Source organism: Phyllopteryx taeniolatus, chromosome 4 (assembly GCF_024500385.1).
Source record: "Phyllopteryx taeniolatus isolate TA_2022b chromosome 4, UOR_Ptae_1.2, whole genome shotgun sequence".
NCBI classification, from domain to species: Eukaryota; Metazoa; Chordata; class Actinopteri; order Syngnathiformes; family Syngnathidae; genus Phyllopteryx; species Phyllopteryx taeniolatus.
In genome coordinates, this window is record NC_084505.1 from 31255130 (window position 1) to 31279978 (window position 24849).

At 40.9% G+C, this 24849-nt stretch overlaps 1 protein-coding gene across 3 annotated transcripts in view; it reads left to right on the forward strand.

The window, feature by feature from the left end:
• Positions 1-24849, forward strand: part of LOC133477180 (alpha-1,6-mannosylglycoprotein 6-beta-N-acetylglucosaminyltransferase B-like) — a 92997-nt gene that overhangs the window by 13411 nt on the left and 54737 nt on the right. For all 3 annotated transcript variants that reach the window (XM_061771657.1, XM_061771658.1, XM_061771660.1), the window contains one exon: positions 16780-16930. In XM_061771657.1, coding sequence (XP_061627641.1) covers positions 16780-16930 — 151 coding nt within the window. The remainder of the gene's footprint in view (positions 1-16779; positions 16931-24849) is intronic.

Sequence of the window (24849 nt, forward strand, 5' to 3'; positions counted from 1 at the left end):
TGGACATAGGAGGTTTCGGCCCGATTCCAATGAAATGAACCTTGTCTCAGACGCTGCAGTTTGACTGCTCATCATAAATGTCAACGTCATAACTGCAGGCTAATAGAAAGTGTTAATGAGTTGTGATTAAAACACTGTTGAACAATGGCAGCTAGGCAGATGAAATGAGCTGTACAGTGGGTTCATTGGCATTAAAACGCAATACAAATCGTTTTGTTCTGCAGTGCTAATTTGCTCGCATGCTACAGATGTGCGCATCTGGCAGATTTGGAGCTGATGATGATGACGGCAAATACGACTATTAGTACTACTAGAATTAGTCTACAAGCATGACCTGCCTCGTAGAAGGAATGAAAATACAGGGTTGAATTATTTTTTTTTTCTTCCATTAAAGAGGGCATGGTGCCACTGAAGTGAAATGCAGTCAAGTTATACAGTTGAACACAACCTTTGCAGGTTGCTGAGCATTTCCCTATTTGTTTGGAATCAACCTTTCTTCACAGAAAATAGAAATGGGAAAACTGCATCTTCATAAAAAATTAACTGCTGACAGTTACATTCCAAACGATCATAAATGTTAAAAATGTTACCTGCTGTTAATATTCAACAGTCTTTGAACATATCATTTACCACCGCTTTTCTTTTTGAGAAGTAAATTGTGTCTTAGTGAGCATTGGACACTCTGCCTGATTCTTAATAAGATCCCAAATAGCGCTCACTAAATTGCGTGTTCACTCACCCTGGGTGGGCCCGGGTAGTCGGTCAAGCTTCCACATCTGTTTGCGCCTGATTTTTGCAAAAACAATAGAGCATTGTTCTCCATGCTGCCTTTTTGAGGTTTGTTGACTCAATTGTCATCTTAGGCTGCTGCTGCTTTAAAAAACAAAATGACCAAGAGTGCTCAGTCAATACATGGTGGCTTTGGACTTGAAATCTAATTGAGCACATTTGTTCTTGTTCGGCAGCTTTGAAGCAGGATGGAGATAGAAGGGTAAGGCAAAAAAATTGCTTTGGTAATCCCCTGCACATTGATTGACATAATCAGCCACACCAACACATTAGGAAGAGGTGAGAACAGTGGAATGAGATGGAGGAGAACATGGTGCTGACATGAAGTTTTAACTTGGTGAAGGAGAAGATGTCACTCAACAGTTGTGTTTTGGCGGGCAACCAGACAGCTGTTGAGTGAGCCACTTTTAGATGGCCACAGATGAAATATTGTGAAGCAATGACTTTGCGATTAAACATGACAAAACAGATTTCTTTTTATGAACGCAGATTAAAACAAGCTCCGTTTTGACCCGTCAATGTCAGCGGCAGTTCTGCCAGATGTGCGTGTGTGTCTGTGTGTCAGCAGTTTAAAGGCCACTTAGCACTGTGGAAGGCAAATGTTATGGTGGATTACATTGACTGCCTGTCAGACCCCGCAACAAATCTTGCCTTTTTTGTTTTGAACAGACAGGTGGTGTGTCTGCTGCCTCTGAATATATTTTATGCGTGGAACTGTTTTGTTTGGCATTTTGTTGTTTGTAACGGTTATAAGAGATCTCAACATGGGCCCAAAAAAGGTGTACCGCTAATTATCGTCATTTATTGTGGTTTTAGGTTATTGAAAAGACGGTTTCATTTGAACTGCAGGGGACAGTTGTGGACATATGTTACACAAACCGCCACTTCTTTTTGAGACATCTGTAAGGCATTATTGACTTGATTGAAATATTCTGGTTGACAATGGTAAATAACAAACTCTAACAGAGATTATGGTCATCAGTTGGAGGATGGCTGGTGGGATACAATGCAGCGTGCGTTTCTAGTTTACTATTGGCCAATTTAGCAAACTGAATTTGATCATGCATCTATCGGAGTCCGTTCCTCGTGCAAAAAACACTGTTATCTCAAGTTTATGGCACTTGCTTTTGTCAAACGAGCAAGGACAATAAGCTCCTGTCTTCGCTGTGATTTATGTGTCTTTGCTCATTTTCAGAACAAACTAGGGGAGCTGTGCTGTGAAGTGGAAGTATATTTTGAATGACAGTTCTAGCTGTTCACCTAATAATAATAATAATAATTATTATTATTATAATGCATTTGACTTGTATAGAGCTTTTTCAAGGGACTCAAAGATTCTTTTCCTATTGTACCCGTTATTCATTCAGTCCGCAGTCATGCCGTAGGGGTGGTAAGCTACTCGTGTAGCCCCAGCTGCCGTCGGCAGTCTGATGGAAGCATCTCTGCCTTTCTGCGCCTACGGCCCCTCCGACCACCACCAAACATCCAACCGCATTCATTCATAGGCAATGTGGGTTAAGTGTCTTGCCCAGGGACACAACGACAACATGCGCTCGGGCGGGGATACGAACTGGCCACCGGCCGGTTGCGGGGTGTGCTCTTCGGCACCACGCCGTCCCTACACACTTAAAACAGTATTTGCAGGAAATCACAGACACTCCAATTGTTAAAAATGTAATTAAAAGGTTATTACTGGACAGTGCCTACTTCACCAGTCAATACTGTTAGTGTTTCACAGCACACAGCGTCACCATCCAGATTTGTATTTATCCCTCATAGCTTTGCACTACTTTATCCAACTTTTAACTCCAATACATATTAATGAGAAAGCTGACCCAGTTTCCAAGTTGCCTGAGCCATTGTTCTGACCCAAGTGCCATTAGCTGTGAATGAGAAGTTTCTCCATTATATTACACGGTATTATGGTTATGAGATCTGGGAAGGTGACTGTGTAAGTACTGTACACCGTAATCCGCTGTCTAAATGACCTTCCCTGTATCGTCTTACGTGTCACTAGCTCATCATCACCTCTGCCATAAACTGGTTATTTTCCTAGATCTAGATAATGTCACACTCGCAGCTTGTCATTCCGTCCTACTGATGGCATCATAACTGCTTGGGGGAGAAAAAATAAATAAAAAATAACTGCTGTAGTTTGTATTAGTTGCAATGCCAAAACAAGTACACCAAGGACAAATGAAAGGTGTGACAGCAAAAAAAAAAAAAAAAAAAAAAAGTACAAGTTTGAAAATGTAAAAACTAGATTAGATGATTAATTTAAAAATCATACAGATTCTTACTGGCTGTTGCATACATTTGAAATGAATGGGTGGGGAGGGGCTTAAATCAGCTAATTTCTGTTCAGTTGTTAATCACAAGCAGTGATTATTCATATTGTCGTGACTTCAGTGAGCAGTACAGACTTTACAGCCCTCAAACCACAGACCCGCAGAGATGGATGGGGAAAAAGAACAGGGAGGGAAAGAAAGATGAAGAGATAAAAATAATGAGTGAAAATCCTAATTCCGCAGCATGCTGCAGAAATCAAAGACAAGTCTATTGAAGTGTGAAAGATGCAAAGTGAAGAGCGCTAAGTCATATTACAGCAATTTCTCCCCCTCTCTCGTTCTTTGTTTTCCCCACATGTGCCCCGAGAGACGTTTCACTTCCTCCACGGAGCACTTCCGTAAATAGCATCGCAGCCGTCATAAGCAGCAGAACACTTTTGGATATGGTGAAGACAACGCGTGGCATTAACTGTGCCACCAAGCCAAATCACTGGCAAGAACATGACTTATACATGCTAGCTTATACTTGTATTTGTCACATCAGCCTTTAGTTACCTGTAATAGCCCGTGCTATATTATTGTAGTCTTATGAAAAGTCTATGTGGTCTTAATTTATTTTCAGGGGGGGGGGGGGTTGCATTCATTTGTTGCATTCAGAAGCGCGATACTCTACATTAAATACAGATGTGAAATTGTTTTCTGTGTCCTCATTAATAGTTAAATAATCATACAAGAAGAGTATAGTATATAATATATATATTATATATATATATATATATAGTATATAATACTCTTGGCTGCTCCGTGTGCTATTTGAAGGGTTATAATTTACTGGAAGATCAACGCTGATGTTATTAGCATGTCTTGCTTCTCTTATCATCGTAGTGGACATTCATCGTTTATTTGTTTTATGTGACAGTTTTGCAATAAATTACAGCTGGGAGTGAAGAATAAACAACTTGAAGCAAGAAGGTTGTGCCTCTTATTTGGAGAATGTTTTGTTCTCTGCCAAACTTTTCACGGGAAGATTGTGAATGGTGGAATGATGTGCGCAGTGCATGTTATTACCAAAGTTCTTTTGCCTCTTACATCGCAGGACCTTGCGATGTGAGTATTGCGAATGCGCTCATCGCGATGACGATGCTCAAACAATTCATCGTGCAGCCCTGCTTGAAACTGATACTAGAATTTGCCACAAAGCTTCTGGCGAGAATATCATTTGGACTGCTGAGACAAAACTAGATGTTTTTGGTAAAAGTCTCATCAGCTCTGTGTTTAATGACGCAAAAATGAAGTATACAAAGAAAAGAACACCGTCCCTACCGTGATGCTTGGAGCAGAGTCTTTTATGTTTTGGGGCTGCGTTGCATTCAGGTGTCTTGAATCTATTCAGGATATGAAATTCAACACCATGTTATTGTGGAGCGAAATGTGCTACCCAGTGTCGGAAAGGTCCGGCAAGTCTCATTGGTCATCCGACCAGACCCAAAACACAGAGCTAAACACGTGCATCACACTACTATCTGATTAACAATCTTTTGATTGCAGGTAAAGCCTCAAAAGAAAAAAAAGAAAAAATAAAAACTAAATATCAAGGAATTTTACACTGAGGGGAGTCCCAGCTGCTTTAGCCCACTGCCATGCATGACAAATGGACCTTATGGTCCTGGACTCCCTCTGCAATGTCATTTATCTAAATGATTTTGAAGCTATGAAATTTACGGTGAAAAGGGAATATAAATTTCCCAAACTTAGCTTTCTTGTTGGGCGTAACGGTGAGGGACTGGTTAGCACTTCTGCCTCAAATCCGGCCTCCCCCTGTGTGGACTTTGTATGTTTTCCGCGTGCCTGCGTGGGTTTTTTCTCCGGGTATTCCAGTTTCCTCCCATATTCCAAAAACATGCATGGTAGGTTACTTGAAGACTTTTAAATTGTCCATAAGTCTGAATGTATGTGTGAGTGGTTGTTTGTCTATATGTGGCCTGCGATTGGTTGACGACCAGTTCTGGGTGTACCCCACCTCTCGCCCAGAGTCAAGGCCTCTTTATACTCCCGCGCTCGACAACGCACGCATTGCCTCACGTGACCGACGAATTGCCCCGTGCGGCCCCTCTGCATAGCTTGATGCGCACACGGCAAAAATTGTTGCTGCGCATCGAACGCCGCGGAGATCATCTCTTGTGATTGGTCCGTTTTTTTTAGTCACATGCTGTGATGACGTACTCAGCGTGCGCCTTGGTTCTACATACCATCTACGCTGCCGCCTTCTTGATCGATTTTGCAGCACAATTAAACGTATCATCTGGTCATCTAGGTCCATTTGTTCTAGCAGACACTGTTCCACGGTCGCCATTGTTCTTGCTTTGTTCCTTCTTACTGAAAGGAAAGTAAAAACACAAAGTCAACTGTGTTTAGTGTCGATATGGAAACTTGCCTCCCAGGCACACACATATTTCAGCAGTAAAATAACAACATTTCCTTGTGCAGCTCTAATAAAAATGTCAATTTGTCAATAATACCTAAAAATGCAATGGAGGAGCTGCTCTCAATTTCATTGTACATGTGTATAGTGACCATAAAAGGCATTCTATTCTAAGTTGTCTAAAAATACTCATAATTGAGATGAATCCGAAGGAATACGTATAATCGCAGTAGTAGCATAATCACAGTTAAGCGGGAATTGCATTAGTCATAGTTAGTCATCATTATCCGAGGCTTGTTTTTACACTTGTCTGACATTTAACGTTCTTACTGTTATAAAACTTTTAACAGCATGGGTAAAAAACTGAATATTTAATTTACCATTATTTTTCCGTGAGAAATTTGTTTTGAATTATGAAACAAAGAGGATGTCGGCTGTTGTCGTTGACCTGATTGTGTTTAACCTTTTTAAAGTTCCACTGGATGTAAGATGTGCTCATTTGGTTTCTACATCTTTTTGTTGTCACCCATTGTGGCTTAATGTATAGCCCCACTGAACCTAGAGAGGTACGGAAAATGGATGGATAGCTTTTCTGTTGCTTCTTGTGCTTTTATTCAATCACACTGTCATGGAAAACAACTACGGAAGATATGACAAGAGTGGAAAAACCAAGTTTTTTGACAGCACCGAGAGTAGGTGTCAATGTCAGAAGTGATTGCTGTGAAAAGAAGCAAGCTCGTTTCAAGGCACCAAAGATGTTTTCTTTCCAATATTAAAAGCAGGGAAAACACCATGATGCCAATCTAAATGGAGATGCGTGTGTGGCCAAAACCCAAATGCACACTGCAATCACTGCACAGTCACTTAAAATTACTATCAGCCTCTCAGCATCCCTTGTTTTCCCCTCCACCCTTCAATTGTCTTCCATCTGCTGCACGGAGTGAACACTTTCATGTCACAACCTTCAGTGCTTTCAATGTTCATGTGACCATTGTAATCAGAGCAACAGCTTTGATATTATCCACGTGTCACACATTTGCGGATGTCAAAAAGCTGTTGTGTACAAAGTTTAAATCTTCACTGCAGGTATGAAGTAAAATAAAAAACATTTTTCATGTCATTGTTGAGAAAAAAAGTTGTATTGAGACGATTCACTTCACAACAACAAAAATAAAATAGGCAACATTATTTCTAAAGCTCTTAAGTACTATTTAAATGTCCATCTCGGTACAATTGAAGTGGATGATCCATTGTCATAAGTCAGTACAGAAAAGTACATTTCTGAAGGTGTCACCAAATGCCTCTCTGTTCATGCCAAGGACCATTATCTAGATTTGTATATCGAGATGCTTAATCTTCCTCTTGATACCACCACTCTCATGTCGCAATTATAGAAACCATCAATACCATGGAAAACCACAAAAAAGAATTTTTTAAAACACAGTTGTGCTGTGTTCATCATTTGAAGCAGTTCCAAATCAATATTTATGAACTTGACAAAAACATGAAACATAAATAAAATACACCATACTTCTCAGGGATTCTCATTAGTAAATGTTAAATTAAATATTAAATGTTTGTGCAGATAGCTGTGTTTTGGCGAGCCGAAGTTGGCTGTAACAAGTTTTCAATCAGAGGATGGGGGGGTGGAAAAATGCTTATGTCATTCTGTTAAGGCAAATTTGAAATTGTAATGGCTAAAGAAATGTTCCCATTGCTCATAAAGTTTAAGTTACATCGGCCAGCACTGATTCTGATCCCGGGCGGATTAGATTGATATGGCACCACATACAAGCTGAAATCTAACTGGACAAAAAAAAAAAAATAATAATCCAAAAGCCACATAAACATACTGGATGCAGTGCAGAAAACAGAAATGCTATGCATTGAAGAGAGTATACATACGTGGGAATAAATTCATATATTTTCATATATGAATTTCTATAAATCATATAAATTTATATATTTTTATTTTTTATAAAAAAAATTCCGAGCACATCGGGGATAAAAGGCAACTAAGCAGAAGCTCAACAAACTAAATAACTACAATGATCAGCTTTCCCATCAGTGTCTGATGCACAAAAAACAGATGGAAAATGACTCGATCGGCAAGTGAATTGCATCATACGGTAAACCAGCAGCTTCTGAAACCCGCCATGGAGCAGTTGAAGCACTTTGCAGGAGAAAACGAAATGCGAGAGTTAACAGGGAATACAGCAAAGCCTCTTTGAGATTCTGTGATTGAAAAATGATGTTTGTGGTCGTTTAGCTGATCACATTCAAAAGCAAACTGAAGAACAAGAGAAGGGGACGGGTGCCAAAGATACATGCCGATAGAACCGAGCCAATTTATCCGACAGAGAAAGGAACATACAACAACACAAAATAACTTGTATTATGTTATATTATATTACATACATACATACATTATATAGTCTTTGGACGTAGAAGGACACAGTCGGACTACAAGACCAATGCTTGCCACTGTCTTGTAACTGATCATCAATATTTCATAAGAACGCCATGCTCAGCACAAGGGAATTGATAAATAATTCACTGTACCATGGGATTGAAAAAGCATGTGCATTGTGTGCAGGTGCATGTCAATCACAGCAGATCAAATATGCCAGCTGTCGTTTATCCTTTATCCTAACGATAACAAATCCAACAATGGCGGACGTTCTTTGCCTTCGTATGGGCTCCACAACTTCCTTCGGCTCGTATGTACAAGGGACTATTTTGCATGTTAAAACCTAAACGGAGTAACTTATTTGCTACAGCCGCAATGGGAAATTGCTAATGTTAGCTACAACATACCCTTTGATTTGCATCTTTGGACACTTATTATTACCTCCATCTTGATTCCTGTGACATTTGCGATGATTTTCTTCTTTTTTTTTTTTGTGCTGCGGTTGTAACCGATTTGTTACCACGATTTCCTAACCAACCAACCAAATACAGATAGCAGCTGTAATTTTTTCCCGGCGCGTGTGCATGCATGCAGCAATGTAGATATGCCTTAACCTCGGATGCATAGTACAAACATATTTATGCGATCATTGTGTTTGGCTAACATACAAGTTAGATCGGTCCTTTTCTCTTCATGGTCATTTACTCACTTGTAAATGCTCTGTTGAATAACAGCAACAGAAAGCAGATCATCTCATAAGAGAAATATCCACGACACTAAGCAGAAGAAAAACTGGTTTTAATTGGCCTTTGTATAAACACATTTGCACTGAGCACATAAGCTGCCCCAGCTGTAAAATTTTAATCAGTGTATCCTCAGTTTGAAGCGCAACATTTGACCTTTCTCACATGCAACTTTGCTCCGTTGCTGCATTACCTGTGACTAAAAAGCAAATAACCTTATAAGTGAGTGCGCCAGAGTGATCCTCAGTTTGAAGCGCAACATTTGACCTTTCTCACATGCAACTTTGCTCCGTTGCTGCATTACCTGTGACTAAAAAGCGCCAGAGTGCTGAAGTGTGCCATAGAAAAAAAAATAAAATAAAAAACTCTTGCGGCTTCCGCCAAAGCTCCCTCCCTTCACAGAGCGAAACCTGGACAGATGCTAATTAATTTTTACCACAGAAAAACACTTGTGACGTGGGGATTGAAAGAATGTAAGATCAGATGACATTCTGAAGAAATTCGCGTGCACATCAATGGGATTGCAAATGGAGACAAAGCATGAAAGAAACGATTAAAGGGATGGACTTGAATTTTGGTATGATGACGGAGATTTTGGTCAATCCTCTTTATTATTTAGGATTGGAGTTGCTTGGGAAAAGTGTATTGCTGCAATGATAAATCTATGGTGCTTTTGTTTGGAGTGGACAAATGCAGGATATACTGTATTTGCACACGGAAGGTGAACATTTGAACTTTTACTGTATCTACAGTAGATATCAGTCGCCACATCAGTGTGGCGGCAATGGGACAAAATAACCCAAAGCATTTCCATTGATTAAAATGTTTAAAATTAGATTGTCTGTCTCTCAGACATTGCTACTATTACGTGATGACAATAAATAGGACACAGGCTTTCAGGACTGATGTGATATTTCCCAAGTACACTTGGATGATCATTTAAAATCCTTTTATATGAAACCCCGTTTATTGCTTTGTCCTTCTTTCGCTTCCATTGTCCTTGCTTTAGCTCCTTCCTTTTTTTAATCAGATTTCATTGATTGATAAAAGCCCTTCGGGTGGTCATAAGAAAATACAGCACATGGAATACATTTATTGCTATTAACCACCAGACTAAAGTGGCTGATCTGGGGTTGTCATGGTAATGACGGACACTATTCACCTCATTAAAATCTCCCTTAGAACATACACCCCCCCATTAGCTTTAACCTCACAAACGCGCACGTTTTGTGGACACACCGCATCCCAAGTTGTCTCTGCCTCAGTGCTGTGTCGCGCTAACATGCATTGATGTGGTCTCTGATGGAAGGAGGGCCCCGCAGCCCCGCTTCTGTCAGCGCACTTGTGGCGAACGGCGGCCAGTCGAGAGACGTCAACCTCGCTAGATGGTGGACATGTTAATGAGGGTCAAGGCTGGCGTCCGTCAGGCCTGTCCGCTTGGCTCGAGAGGGTGTGTGGTGCGCATGAATAGAAGGAGCTTGCCAACAGTCGGGAGGCCATTGTTCATAAACACTGCATTGCTGGCGTTTGGAAACATCCGTCTTAAAGGCTCTGTGCTATTTTGTCATAGTTTCACCAAGACCCAAGTCCAAACAGATTAGTGTTTTATGCTGTTTTTGCGTATATGCTGTTATTTTTGACTGTCGCACGTAGACACAAACTGACATTTCACCGCAAATGAGAATGAACACATTAACATAAAAAGTGATCGAGACGACAAGAGGATTGGAAGACCTAGCAAATATAGTTCCTAATGGATAACCGGTTGGGAGTTGACAATCCCCTTGTTTCTCACTATACAAAGACAAATCTGACCAGCCTTAAAATGGGCATAGTAGCCAGTTCTTTTTTTGGGTCATTGTTCAATGATTAAACAAAACCAAATACACAACAATTAAGCAATATCGCACGAGAGGGAGTGATTCTCTACTTCATGACAATAAAGTTGATTCTATTCTATTCTATTCTATTTGGTGAAACTGAGAGCTGCTTCTTTAGTACAGAGTAATGTGAAGGGCTACTAGTTCGATATCCGCTTCTGAGGCTGCTTCCGGTTCCACTACAGGTACATGCCAATTACAGGTTACTCATACTACGTGGACCAGAAAATATCAGCTATTGGTGTCAATGATTCCTTCAATGGTAAGCCACTACGATAAGAACTGAAAATAGGATGCAGCAAACTATTTAAACATTATCGGTTGGTCACCATTTTATCATTGCTCCTTCCCCCGTGCTTGGTCTTTGATATTTTCTATTAAAACCCTGCATGCGTCTCTCACCGGGTGCAGGCGTTAATGGCGACATTTTCATTTGCTTAAAGCATTTGTGCAGCAAATAGAGAAAAAAGAGGAACATATACAGCCACTCCTGCTGTTCTTTAGCTAATGAACAGTAGAGCTCCTGCGCCATAATAATTAACATGAATGCAATTTGTGGTAATTGTGTTGGTGTGCAGATGAGATGAGTTGTTGTGGAGATTGGAGCGGTCGTCGGGCCATTAAGCCTCTTGTCTGCTGGGAAAGGAGTTGGTTTTTGGATTGTGTCGCTTCGTTCCATGTTAAGGACACACAAGAGCAGCGTATGTCTTGCCTTTTACGCCGAACACTTCATGGTGTTCCCTCCAAATATCTCGGTTCATCGATGCCGCTCCAGCCATATCTTGGATTTGTTTGTGGAATTTATCTGTCTGACTCAGAAATTCCTGACGTTGTGGAAATCTGTGGTTTTTATGGCTTTTAATGTATACTGTAGATCTTTTTGCCATGGAGTAACAGGCACTTGAGGGTATTAAAACACTGTTTGCAACATGAGTAAACACACACTTTGATGTCATTTGACCAGGGCAGAGCCATCGCGAAAACACAGTAAATGGCAATTTATTGGGCTAATCTGGGACCTCTGGTATCAAATTTCATGCCATGTCGTGTAAATGTGTTGTTGTGCATGACAATTAAAGTCCTCGAATCCTTGAATATGTTTCCCCGTGATGAACGGGAAGTTGGCTGTATTAACAATGACTATTCGCAGAGCTCTCAATGAATAATGCGACGACCTTTTTCAGAAATCCAGCCGCTTCATAGCTGGAAGTTGCGCAGACAAATCGCCGGTTAATTTAGTGTCGACCAGGCGGTCCTGTCAGTATTCATCATTTCACAAATGGCTTTCTCGTAACATGAATATGCAAACACGCCCTACGGCCCATCAAAAAAAACAAACAAAAAAAAAAAAACACTATCCTGTTGTGGTGCATAGGAGTGTGTGTGTGTGTGTGTGTGTGTTTGTAGACGTGTGTGATGTGAGTCACTCACAGGTTGACGCTCCGAGCTTACTCACATTTGAATGTTCGCGTCAAGACGATTTAGCTTCTTTTCAAAGACTCTGCAAGACACCAAGACAGTGGAAGAGTTTTCAAAGTGCCATAACATTCATCCGTCACTTCTTCGCCCCCCTCTTTAAATTTCCTGTTTTAAAACTGCTATTTTAGGGCATTGTGTGGCATTTGATGAGCATTTCTAAACCGTTAAGGAAATTCTTCAGTGCCTTTTGCCGATCTAAAAATAAATACCTCTGAACAGGCTTTTGTGTTCCAACAGAACAACAGTTTTAGTTTGCACTTTCGGTCACCTTTGTCCCCCTTTCCCCCCCTTTTGCTTTAATATACATGAGCTCACTTTTGGGAACATACACAGCCTTGAATTTGTGAGAGATGAGTCCATTGTACTTGAACTAGGGATGGACATTTCACTACATTATCTTGATGGACTTTATAGGGAAAAAAATAACCATCAAGGAATCAGTTTTTTTTTTAAGAGTATGAATGTGCCATATTATTCACCCATCCATTTTCCTGAGGGTCACATTCCCATTACCACTAATGCAAGCGGACACAAATGCACGAAAACAAACAGACTGACGATTTACATTGCAGCCAATAATAATAATAATAATAATGATATCTTCGATTTATATATCGTCTTTCAAGGGACCCAAGGACTCCATATAATAATGTTTGTGCTTCCCATGGCAAAGACTTTTGCATGCGGAATAAGTAGACATTTGCATGTGCACATATAAACAACTCTTCTCACTTTAGTCGCCCTCGACGCACTAAAAGTGTCCTGTTCACACTTTATAGGCCTCTGGAGCGATGCAATGCGCAGAGACACAAACGATTCAATCCAATATGGTGGAGAAAAGCAGGCCACTAACTAGATGCATGTTTGTGTGTGTGCATGCATGCAGACTTATTTTACCCCATGCAAAAAAGGGTATAAAAGAGAATACCAGCAGCTCGCTACTTTTAATATTCTGCAATTAAACTCAAGCAAATTGGTTCCCATATGAAATGCAAACACCTCGCAGTACTGCTTTTATTCAATATTTGATTAATTGGTGTGAAGTGAGACATCAAAACACTTCCATCCAATTTTCTTTTTTTTCTCAATTCCTCCTGGTTAAAGGTGACATTCCAATAAAATTGGAGAATTCTTTGACTTATGTACTCGTTCATTAAGAGAAGCAATTTTAACATGGGAATGTTCATTACAAACTGCCATATATTGTGCATGACTATAATCATTGCGACTGAAGGCAAAAATTACTACCAATAAACCTCAAGCTCTGAATGATCACACCCACTTGAAATGCCTCACCATAAATATTTGTTGTTATAGATCATTTTTAATCAGTTTCTTGTTTTGTCATTCTGTGCCACTATTACGTTTCCTGATGCAGTACATAGAGAATAGGAAAGCTTGGAATTGACATGATGTATTAGCATGACGATACATTTCATGTAATTGTGCTGCAACATGTTAAAAGTGACTGGGGAATCAAATTTGACTGTATTCTAAGTAAACACAACTGTGACTTAAGTCATACAAGGTGTCAGAAAGGTTCCAGGACTGACGTCACAAAAGAGAAACGCCGAATTTGCCCCGTCACTGTGGGCCAGATGATCAAGCAGCGCGTCTACAAAGAGATGCTGCGGCATTTGCTTTGTTCATTGCATTGCGAGAAGAGGCGAGAGTTGGGGCAGGACCACTCATGGCTGCTTCACTGTGTCTCCACGCCTGCTCACAATGCCCTGACCATCCAACAATTCCTGGCCGACAAGCACATCGCCGTGCTGCAGCAACCTCCCGTTTTACCCAACCTGGCTCTTCCAAGGGGAATACGTGTAGTTTGTACTTTGGATTTGAAATATGTTTAGTGACACCAGTCCTTGAAACGCGTAACATTCATCCGAGTTGTGATGTGATGAAAATGTGATGATGATCGTAGAACCGCAAACAGAACGAACTGCAAAATAACTGTTGTGTGTCTCTCTCCTTGCCGCTCAGTATAATGTGGCTAACGCAAACAAGAAGTTAACGTCAATAACAAAAAGAGAAGAGCTGAATGTATGTCACAAAGTCAACTGTGTTTATTGTCGATATGGAAACTTGCCTCCCAGGCACACACATATTTCAGCAGTAAAATAACATTATTTCCTTGTGCGGCTCTAATAAAAATGTCAATTTGTTAATAATACCAAAAAATGCAATGGAGGAGCTGCTCTCAATTTCATTGCACATGTGTATAGTGACCATAAAAGGCATTCTATTCTAAGTTGTCTAAAAATACTCATAATTGAGATGAATCCGAAGGAATACGTATAATCGCAGTAGTAGCATAATCACAGTTAAGCGGGAATTGCATTAGTCATAGTTAGTCATCATTATCCGAGGCTTGTTTTTACACTTGTCTGACATTTAACGTTCTTACTGTTATAAAACTTTTAACAGCATGGGTAAAAAACGGAATATTTAATTTACCATTATTTTTCCGTGAGAAATTTGTTTCTCGGCTGTTGTCGTTGACCTGATTGTGTTTAACCTTTTTAAGGTTCCACTGGATGTAAGATGTGCTCATTTGGTTTCTACATCTTTTTGTTGTCACCCATTGTGGCTTAATGTATAGCCCCACTGACCCTGAAGTGTTGCAACTATGTAATTGTACAACCCCAATTCCAATGAAGTTGGGACATTGTGTAAACAGAATACAATGATTTGCAAATCATGTTCAACCTATATTTAATTAAATACACTACAAAGAAAAGATATTTAATGTTCAAACTGATAAACTTTATTTTTTTTAGCAAATAATCATCAACATCAATTTTATGGCTGCAACACGTTCCAAAAAAGCTGGGACAGGGTCATGTTTACCACTGTGTTACATCACCTTTTCTTTTAACAACATTCAATGAACGTTTGGGAACTGAGGACACTAATTGTTGAAGCTTTGTTGGTGTAATTCTTTCCCATTCTTGCTTGACGTACAGCTTCAGCTGTTCAACAGTCCGGGGTCTCCGTTGTCATATTTTACGCTTCATAATGCACCACACATCTTCAATGGGAGACAAGTCTGGACTGCAGGCAGGCTAGTCTAGTACCCGCACTCTTTTACTACGAAGCCACGCTGTTGTAACATGTGCAGAATGTGGTTTGGCATTGTCTTGCTGAAATAATGTCCATGAAAAACACGTTGCTTGGATGGCAGCATATGTTTCTCCAAAACCTGTATGTACCTTTCAGCATTAATGGTGCCTTCACAGATGTGTAAGTTACCCATGCCAATAGCACTAACACAGCCCCATACCATCACAGATGGTGGCTTTTGAACTTTACGTCCATGACAGTCCGGATGGTTCTTTTCCTCTTGGCCCCAGAGGACACGACGTCCACAATTTCCAAAAACAATTTGAAATGTGGACTCGTTGGACCACAGAACACTTTTCCACTTTGCATCAGTCCATCTTAGATGAGCTCGGGCCCAGAGAAGCCGGCGGCGTTTCTGGGTGTTGTTGATAAATGGCTTTTGCTTTGCATAGTAGAGTTTCAAGTTGCACTTACGGATGTAGCGCCGAACTGTATTTACTGACATTGGTTTTCTAAAGTGTTCCTGAGCCCATGTGGTGATATCCTTTACACATCGATGTCTGTTTTGATGCAGTGCCGCCTGAGGGATCGAAGGTCACGGGCATTCAATATTGGTTTTAGGCCTTGCCACTTACATGCAGTGATTTCTCCAGATTCTCTGAACCTTTTGATGATATTATGGAGCGTAGATGATGAAATCCCTAAATTCCTTGCAATTGTACATTGAGGAACATTGTCCTTAAACTGTTGGACTATTTTTTCACGCACTTGTTCACAAAGAGGTGAACCTCGCCCCATCTTTGCTTGTGAATGGCTGAGCAATTCAGGGAAGCTCCTTTTCTACCCAATCATGGCACCCACCTGTTCCCAATTAGCCTGTTCACCTGTGGGATGTTCCAAAAAGGTGTTTGATGAGCATTCCTCAACTTTCTCAGTCTTTTTTGCCACCTGTCCCAGCTTTTTTGGAACGTGTTGCAGCCATATAATGATTATTTGCTAAAAACAAAGTTTATCAGTTTGAACATTAAATATCTTGTCTTTGTAGTGTAGTCAATTAAATATAGGTCGAACATGATTTGCAAATCATTGTATTCTGTTTTTATTTGTTTAACACAGTGTCCCAACGTCATTGGAATTGGGGTTGTACTAAAAGAAGATTTATTTTTTTTTAAATCCCATTCTATCTTCCACACACTACTTGTGCTAAAACTCCACTTTTTAATCCCAGCAACCAGAGGGTTTATCCCACTATGTGCCCTTAAGTACATAGAAGGCCCCTCCGCACACTGCAAAGAGTACCCCGCTGTGCAATGTGAGGTGATAGAAATAATTGGCTTTTGCACACAGAGCCTCCACATAATTAATTCCTGGCGCTTCATAACTCATACTCACAGCGCAAGCCTCATTTTTATATCAAAGGATGTCAACGAATATGAAGGTAAGCTCGTATTGAGATATCATGCTGCAGTGTGTGTGGATGTCTGGTCTGGAAAATGCCCACGTTGACATGTTATGACAATATAGCACTGGGCAGGATTCAGTTCATGCTTGTGGGCATAGGAAATGACAGCTCTGGCTGTAGATATGCAGGTTAACAATGTAAATGAAACTCTTTGTGAAAAGATAAAAGAATAACCCAGGGGTGTGGTGTTGTCTTCCTCCCTTTTTTAACTGGCTTTGCATGCATCTTCATGTCGCTCAGTGCTGGGAGGTGTGGAGTCGCGCGGTGTGCTGAGGAAGATCAGTGACATGCTGGAGGTGATTCTGAAGCGAATGGACAGCCTCGCCAAGCTGGACAACACCACCGCCGCGGACACGCGACGCCTGGACGAGCTCAGCTCCGCAATCAACAAGTAAGCTTTTTTTTTCTTTTTTTTTTTCTTTTTTATAACCGTTCTGTAGCAATGATTTTGAATCAGGCAATCCCATATCATGCTAGAGACTTCTTCGGCCATTTTCGGCCCGCTGTCCATGTTTTGTTGGCCCGCAGCATGTACTAAAAATAATGTTGAACACTGCCCTCTTTTTTTTTTTTTTTTTTTGTTGAATCCGAGTTTCAAATGTTCATACCTTTCTTAATCTTTGTCCTATTTTCAAAATGCTGCTATCATTGCAAAGCATGCTAAACAGAGAAACAGACAGCATACAATAATGACGAACCTCAAGTAATTAAAAAAAAGTTAATGAACCAGGTTTACAAAATAATGGTCAAGAGCCAAGTTTTTTGGCCCTCAAACGTGCATGGGAAAAAAACATTTAGAGTCAATAATGAACAAACACTTCATAAATTGTTAAAATGCACAGGAAGGAATAAATGTATAGTTAAGAGGCATTTGTAGTTGATAAAATTCATGAAATTAGTGTTGGAAGTGACGGAAAATATGAGCCATCATGGTGGGTCTACTAAGTAACACCACAAGGGACCTGGCCAGCGGCGGGTCCAAAAAATATCTGTGTGATTCGACCAGGTTACATCATATTTGGTTCAAGTATAGAAAATATAGAAGGCAGATTATCTTACGGATTTTCAAAATCATTTTACTCAGATAGAGGTTTTTCAGGAGGGGTCTGTCAACTGTACATTCAGGAAATGTCGTTGGAGAATTGTGTCAATCGTGTACACAAAAAATTAGCTCAAGCCATTACAATAATTCGGAAATAATGGAGAACGTAATTGTTTTACATTTTCTGTTAGCATTTCCTTTTCTCCATGCAAGTCAAGTACATTGCCTCAAATAGTGGCCATCCCTTTAATAGACGGCACACCCATAATTTTTTGCTGGGTGCGTCATTCCTTTTAAAGTCCTTCTGAAGTGAAAATGAAAATTTGATGCACCACTGGGAGTAGTGTTGTGAACAAGCCTGTCAAATTTGGATGAATAATAAAAAAAAAAAAAAATCGGCAAGTATGTAAAATGAGGCGCCAAAATCATGAAAAATACAGCCCTCCTCCCAGTTGTCGGACGCGGTGGGCGTGTCCGCTAAATGTGCTAAAAACACGTCCCGCTCTGCTTTCACCTGTCACTCAAATACGTTCTTGCAGTATGTGCTCAAACGCCAGTCAGTTTCAGCCACAGGCTGAATAACGTGTGCCGCTGTGTTTAAAGCTAATATGAATAACTTCTGTCGCCCCCCAGGCTGCAATTCTGCATTACAACAACAGAGCCATTGACGTGTATTTTACATTTGGCACCTTGTTGGGCAGCGAAAGGATCCTCGGGGAAATGTGGGGAGTTTATTGTTTTCTTTTCCCAGTTAAGCCTGTCGACAATGCAGACAGAGTGAGTCATTCCCTGTTATTGCTGTGTTTGTGCATGCATTGGTCGCCGCGTGTGTCCTGTGTTTTCTGTCAGGCACCTTGTTGGGCAGCTCAGGGGTCCTCCCAAAGACGAGTTCCGCTCGTTCGCGGCAATTGTTTTCGTTTACGCGGTAATTATTGTATGGTTATTTTCTGCGACAGAAACGCAAAACAAATATGTAGATAAATAAGATAACTAACGAGCTTTTTATCGGTTTGAAGTTTTATTTTGGGGAATTTACAATCAATTAACCTTCAAAGAGGTGGTAAACCTACCTGGCGAGCAGAAATTGTTGCTAATTCCGAGTCGCTTCTGAATCCTCTTAGCTGCCCGAGTTCCCTTCGCTCTGCTTCTGGTTGCTAGTTTTATACCCAGCTGTTGGCAAACAAAGGATGGACATTTTGTGATGTTCCGGAGGAGGCTATTCTGCAAATATTGAGGGTGGGACACTGTTTGTAGAAATAAGGCTAGCTCCTGGATCCCATCTAATTTTACTTCCTAACTTTTCATGCTTGCGTTCTGCCTTCTCGCTGTCACTAAATTCCACACGCTTCTTTCGCATTTAAACGGCCTAAATCCCTGTGCATGAGTAGCGATGTGGTACATGCTGACATCCTGTAATCTCTCACACATCCCCAAACCTTGTTAAGTGATCTTGGATAAGCATTCAGCTTCACATCGCTGCAGAGGCACTACAACGGAAGGATGGAGCAATTAATACGGTCTGGCGTTGGCGTTAACTGCAATCAATGTCGAGTAATGGACTATTTAATGCAGAAAGAAGCACAGTTGTTCTTAAAGCATGGATGTGAAGTATGCTTTTTGTCACTGTGTGCACAAGGAATTGTTAAAAGGAATCAATACGCAGTTTTTGTCTTGGCCAGGCTAGTGTGAATGGGTTAAAAAAGGTTGTTGTTGATACGTAATTGGGGTCAAACACTCCAAATCAATATTGTGTGTCCATCCTCTTTTAAATAGGGTTGATAAATACTGCTTCTCGCCACGACAGGTTTGGGCTCGGATAAATACGTCTGAATTATTTGTATTGACAGCAGGTAGTCTGTGGTCATGACCTAAAGGTTTTTTTTTATATAATTAGATGTGACAGAATGCCCTTTCTACTAAAGTTACACTGGACCGTCTTAAAGTGCTATAATCTCTTGCAGGGGCGTATGTCGCCCCTCAATTTTTTGTAGTTTGAAACCATTTTTACTAGTAGAAATAAAAATTATGAATATATAACATTTTAAAATTAACTGTCACCCTAGTGTTAAAGAATCCTTTATCCCCTGTTAGTAAAATGTCAAAAAAGAATAAATAAAATAACTGAAATGATGAATGACAGTGATATGCAGTGTTGCGTCTGTCCCTGCGAGTAATTGGCACCGCCCCGAAAATGGTTTACGATTGCCTAGATTTGTTACAAGATGGGGGCAAAGCACTACTTTTGTCTAATGAAACTCCTCAACTCTCTTCAACATAGTTCCTTTGCACTAAGATGCCACGAAATGGTGGCAAAGCACTACCTTTGTCTCGATGAAGCACCTCAACTCACTTCATTGTAGTTCCTTGACACCAAGATGCCGCAAGTTGGTGGCAAAGCAATGCTTTTATAGCTCGGGCCCAAGCGCAAAATTCAGCTAATTGGCGAATTGGCAAATGCCGAACCGTGACTATGCCAAGGTTCAATGTAATCATGTTGCAGATGCACCTCGCATGTCACACTTCATAACATTATTCAGTGTAAAAAGAAGTTAACCTGCAACCATCAATTAATGACATGTTGACAATGGAGTATTCCTGCTTTGAATGTGAGTTGACTTAGGTTGTATTTACAATGCAGGTCTGAGTGCCCAATTCTTATTTAATGTCTAATCACATTTTTGTATTATTTTTTTTTTGAAGCTTCTGTAGTATTTTTCCAAAATACATTTCAAATGACACATATCCAATGAGGCCCGAAGTGCACATAAATAACTCCATGACAGGGATGTTTTTGGCAGCCATTTTTGTTTCAGTTTTAGTCTTTTGGATAAAAATGCTTATTAGTTTTTGTGAAATTTTAGTTATTTCTATGCATGATAGTTTTAGTCGACAAAATCTCAGAAAGTTTTTTTTTTCTGCATCGCTTATCCTCACTAGGTTCGCGGGTGTGCTGGAGCCTAATCACAGCTGACTTCGGCCGGGGCTACATTCTTGCTCGCAGCCAATCGCAGAACTTTTAGTAACAACAACAACAACAACAAAATATTGGTCTTTTAACCAATGCACATCATGATCTGTTTCAAGCTCATCACATCATTTTGACAAAATACTACCATGTTAAGAAAAATAGAATGGCCTTAACTATTAAACAAGCAAAACAAAAATACGTTTTGATAGCTTAATAATTAACCACATGACTGGCACCCACCCTGTACTTCAGCTTTCTGAGCAGTGGCCAAAATGATAACAGTCTCGGTCCAATCTGACGATTTCGTTTCCATTTCTTCTTATGAAAAGGAACTGGGAGATACACTGACGTCACTCAATGCCGCAGAGGACGTTTTGTGTCTTTAAAGGTGCATTTTTTGAGAAAATGTTGGTGAAATTCCAAATTGCATGACCTCAGGGGCATTTTACTATAGAGTAATGGGTACTTTCCATATTCCATTGAGCGATGCTGACTTTTTCTTCACGTTTACAGGGTAATCCCTTTGCAACCATCCTCATTTCTTATGCATAGAACTGGCCTGTTGTCGCTGAACTCGGAGAGTAGTTAAAGCACTTATAAAAGTGGCGTTAAATACACACATACACACACAAATAGATTACATTTTCATTCCGCAGTGTTTGATTTGGGTTTAAATAGAGCCTTAAAGCAAAAAAACTAAAATAAGAACACTCAAGAAAGGTACACTTGCACGCGCCATCTCGCATCATCGTAATGATTATCCATTAGTTATACTCCAACTAACGTGTTAATAAATTCAGTCTGGGCACAGACAGCAACCTGATTGAGTATGCAGCCAACAGAATTAATGGCCACACATCTATGCACACACATACGTGCGCGCACACACACACACACACACACACACACACTTTAGTGTAATGAGTTTCCTCCTCAACCCTCTCGTCTACATTCACGTCCAGTTTGGCTTTCTTGGACATAGAGAGGTGCGTGAACCAGCCATTAAATGTGTGACACTCACTAGACTTTTTTTTTTGTTTGCTTCATTTTTAGGTTTTCTCTGCATTTCTGTCTTCTGTGGCCGCAGTGGGAAGAGGAACTAATGGAAATATAGTACTTTGTAGTAAAAAAAAAAAAAATCCAGGGCAGTCAGGGGCGCATTCACAGAAAGATGTGGCTCGCGCTGGGCAGGAGTCTCATCTTTTTGCGTGAGCTTCATGGGGGCTGACACACTGCCGTGTCATGGCCAATTGGACTGGATGTCTGAGGCCTCCGCCTGCAATTCACCCATGGGGCAGCCACTCATTAGGGCAGAAAATAACAAGGAAAGGAAGGAGAAGGAGAGATAACAATGACGAATGGAGGCACAATAATGTTGAGTTGACTCGCTATATTTTGGTTATTGGTGCAGTATGTTTGCCTTTGGGCCTTTGCTCTCTTTTTTTCCCCCTTCTTCTTAACTTAGTCACTAGCAACCTTTATATCCAGCATGTTCACTTGGAACTTGTTTTGTAATTTGGGCAGAAATTTACCATTAGCCAATTAGCATCAACACAGTACAAAGCTGAAGGACATGCTGTGTATAACCAGAAACATTATATACTTTGCCCTGTCTTGTGTTTATTGTTTTAAGTAACTTACAAATTTCTATTAATTGCATTGCATAAGGTGTTCTTTGGTTACTTTACACTCTGTATTTTCAAATCCAGATTACAGTGGAACCTCGATCTAACGGACTAATGTGGGGGGGGAGGGGCGTCGCCCGTTAAATCAGATTGTCTGTTAAATTGAAGCACTTTTTTTGTGGCTTAGAAACAACAGTAAATTACTGTTTTATACTTTTGTCATGGGTTAAAAAAAACCTAGTACAGTATAAATTATTGAAAATAAATATAAAAAAGCTTTAAAATGTTTGAAAAGTTTATCCAAATTTACCTTAGTGGTGCATGCAAGGGGTGATTTTTAGTTCCAACTGGACACTTTTTTTCTGTCCGTTAAATCAGAAGTCTATTAAAATTTAGGGCCGTTAAATCGAGGACACACTTGCATAGTTTATACTTTGGTCACTGAAGTTGCGTGTAGAGGTACGCTGAAGTTGCTTGACAGTGGTCCGTCTCCAAATCCACAAAGCCAAAGAAAAAGTTAAATCTTCATCATGATTTGCTGATGAAGGCGGAGCCCTGTAAAACAAACAAGAAAACATTAGATCAACCACAGATAACAGAACAGATAAATATAGGAAGTACTAAAGTTGTTTCCCTTTAATAATCATGAAATGGCCGTCCCGTCTCGTACGCATATGACAATGAAGTGGCTGTTTTGTGAGCGATACGGGGGCTAAACCACAGATGTGCTGACACCACATCACATACATCTCTCGTGCTGGATGGCGTCCAGTGATGCGGTCCCGCCCAACAGACCATCCTCTCGGCCTTAAGAGGATGAGCTCATTAGATGAGAGCGAGAGTCTGGTGCTCTGGGGGGGACGGGAGGGGGGGCAGCTCTCTTTTAAGTTGAATATGAGAAGGCATTTTCATTTCCTACCTCCATCGAGACTCCTCTTTTACTCATTGATTCCCTCCCTCGCTCGCTGATTTCCCCTTCATCTACTCCACCGCACGTTCTCATTCTCCGGCTCGTCTTGATTTGTTGTTGTTTTGCTCATTTGTCGAGGAGACGCTCGTTAAAATGTGTGCCGCTTCATCGGTGAGCGTCGCACAGCTGTTGGATGTCCACAGAAAAAGTGTTCTTGCACACCCTTTGATGAGTGTAATTTGTCGTTTCAGTCAGACCCTGTTGTTATCCTCTAAATGAAAAGGAAGAGGGGCATTTTATTGCCGTGCCCTGCGGTGCTCTGCTTGCTCATGCTTGATCTGCTTACTATTTCGTGACAGCTTTTATGCAACATACGCTGTATATATCTATCTTTTTTTCTTTTTTTTTTTTTTTTTTTTACTGTCCTCTGGGCCTCATTGTTTATCTCACTTTTGTGCTTTTTATGTATCTTTTCTACCTTCCCTCCCTTTTGAATTAGAGATAATTTTGTTTCATCAAGGTGAGATTAGTTGGGATCTTTCAGTGGGCCCCCCGATACCCACCACACACACACACACACGGAGCACCATGTAGTAATTTCAAAAAATCTTCTTCTTTTCCTTTGGGCTTGTCCCTTAAGGGGTCGCCCCAGCGCGTCATCCTTTTCCATGTAAGCCTATCTCCTGCATCCTCTTCTCAAACACCAACTGCCCTCATGTCTTCCCTCACAACATCCATCAACCTTCTCTTTGGTCTTCCTCTAGCTCTCTTGCCTGGCAGCTCCATCCTCATCATCCTTCTACAGATATACTCACTGTTTCTCCTCTGGACGTGTCCAAACCATCGAAGTCTGCTCTCTCTAACCTTGTCTCCAAAACATCGAACCTTGGCTGTCCCTCTGATGAGCTCATTTCTAATTTTATCCAACCTGGTCACTCCGAGAGCAAACCTCAACATCTTCATTTCCGCCACCGCCAGCTCTGCTTCCTGTTGTCTCTTCAGTGCCACTGTCTCTAATCCGTCCATCATGGCTGGCCTCACCACTGCTTTATAAACTTTGCCCTTCATCCTAGCAGAGACTCTTCTGTCACATAACACACCTGACACCTTCCTCCACCAGTTCCAACCTGCTTGGACCCGTTTCTTCACTTCCTGACCACACTCACCATTGCTCTGGAAGGTTGACCCCAAGTATTTAAAGTCCTCCACCCTTGCTATCTCTTCTCCCTGTAGCCTCACTCTTCCCCCACCACCCTTCTCATTCATGCACATATATTCTCTTACTTCGGCTAATCTTCATTCCTCCACTTTCCAGTGCATTCCTCCATCTTTCTAACTGGTCCTCCACCTGCTCCCTGCTTTCACTGCAGATCACAATGTCATCTGCAAACATAATGGTCCACGGGGATTCCAGTCTAACCTCATCTGTCAGCCTATCCATCACCACTGCAAACAGGAAGGGGCTCAGGGCTGATCCCTGATGCCGTCCCACCTCCACCTTAAATTCGTCTGTCACACCTACAGCACACCTCACCACTGTTCTGCTGCCCTCGTACATGTCCTGTATTATTCTAACATTCTTCTCTGCCACTCCAGACTTCCGCATGCAGTACCACAGTTCCTCTCTGGGTACTCTGTCATAGGCTTTCTCTAGATCTACAAAGACACAATGTAGCTCCTTCTGACCTTCTCTGTACTTTTCCATCAACATCCTCAAGGCAAATAATGCATCTGTGGTCATCTTTCTAGGCATGAAACCATACTG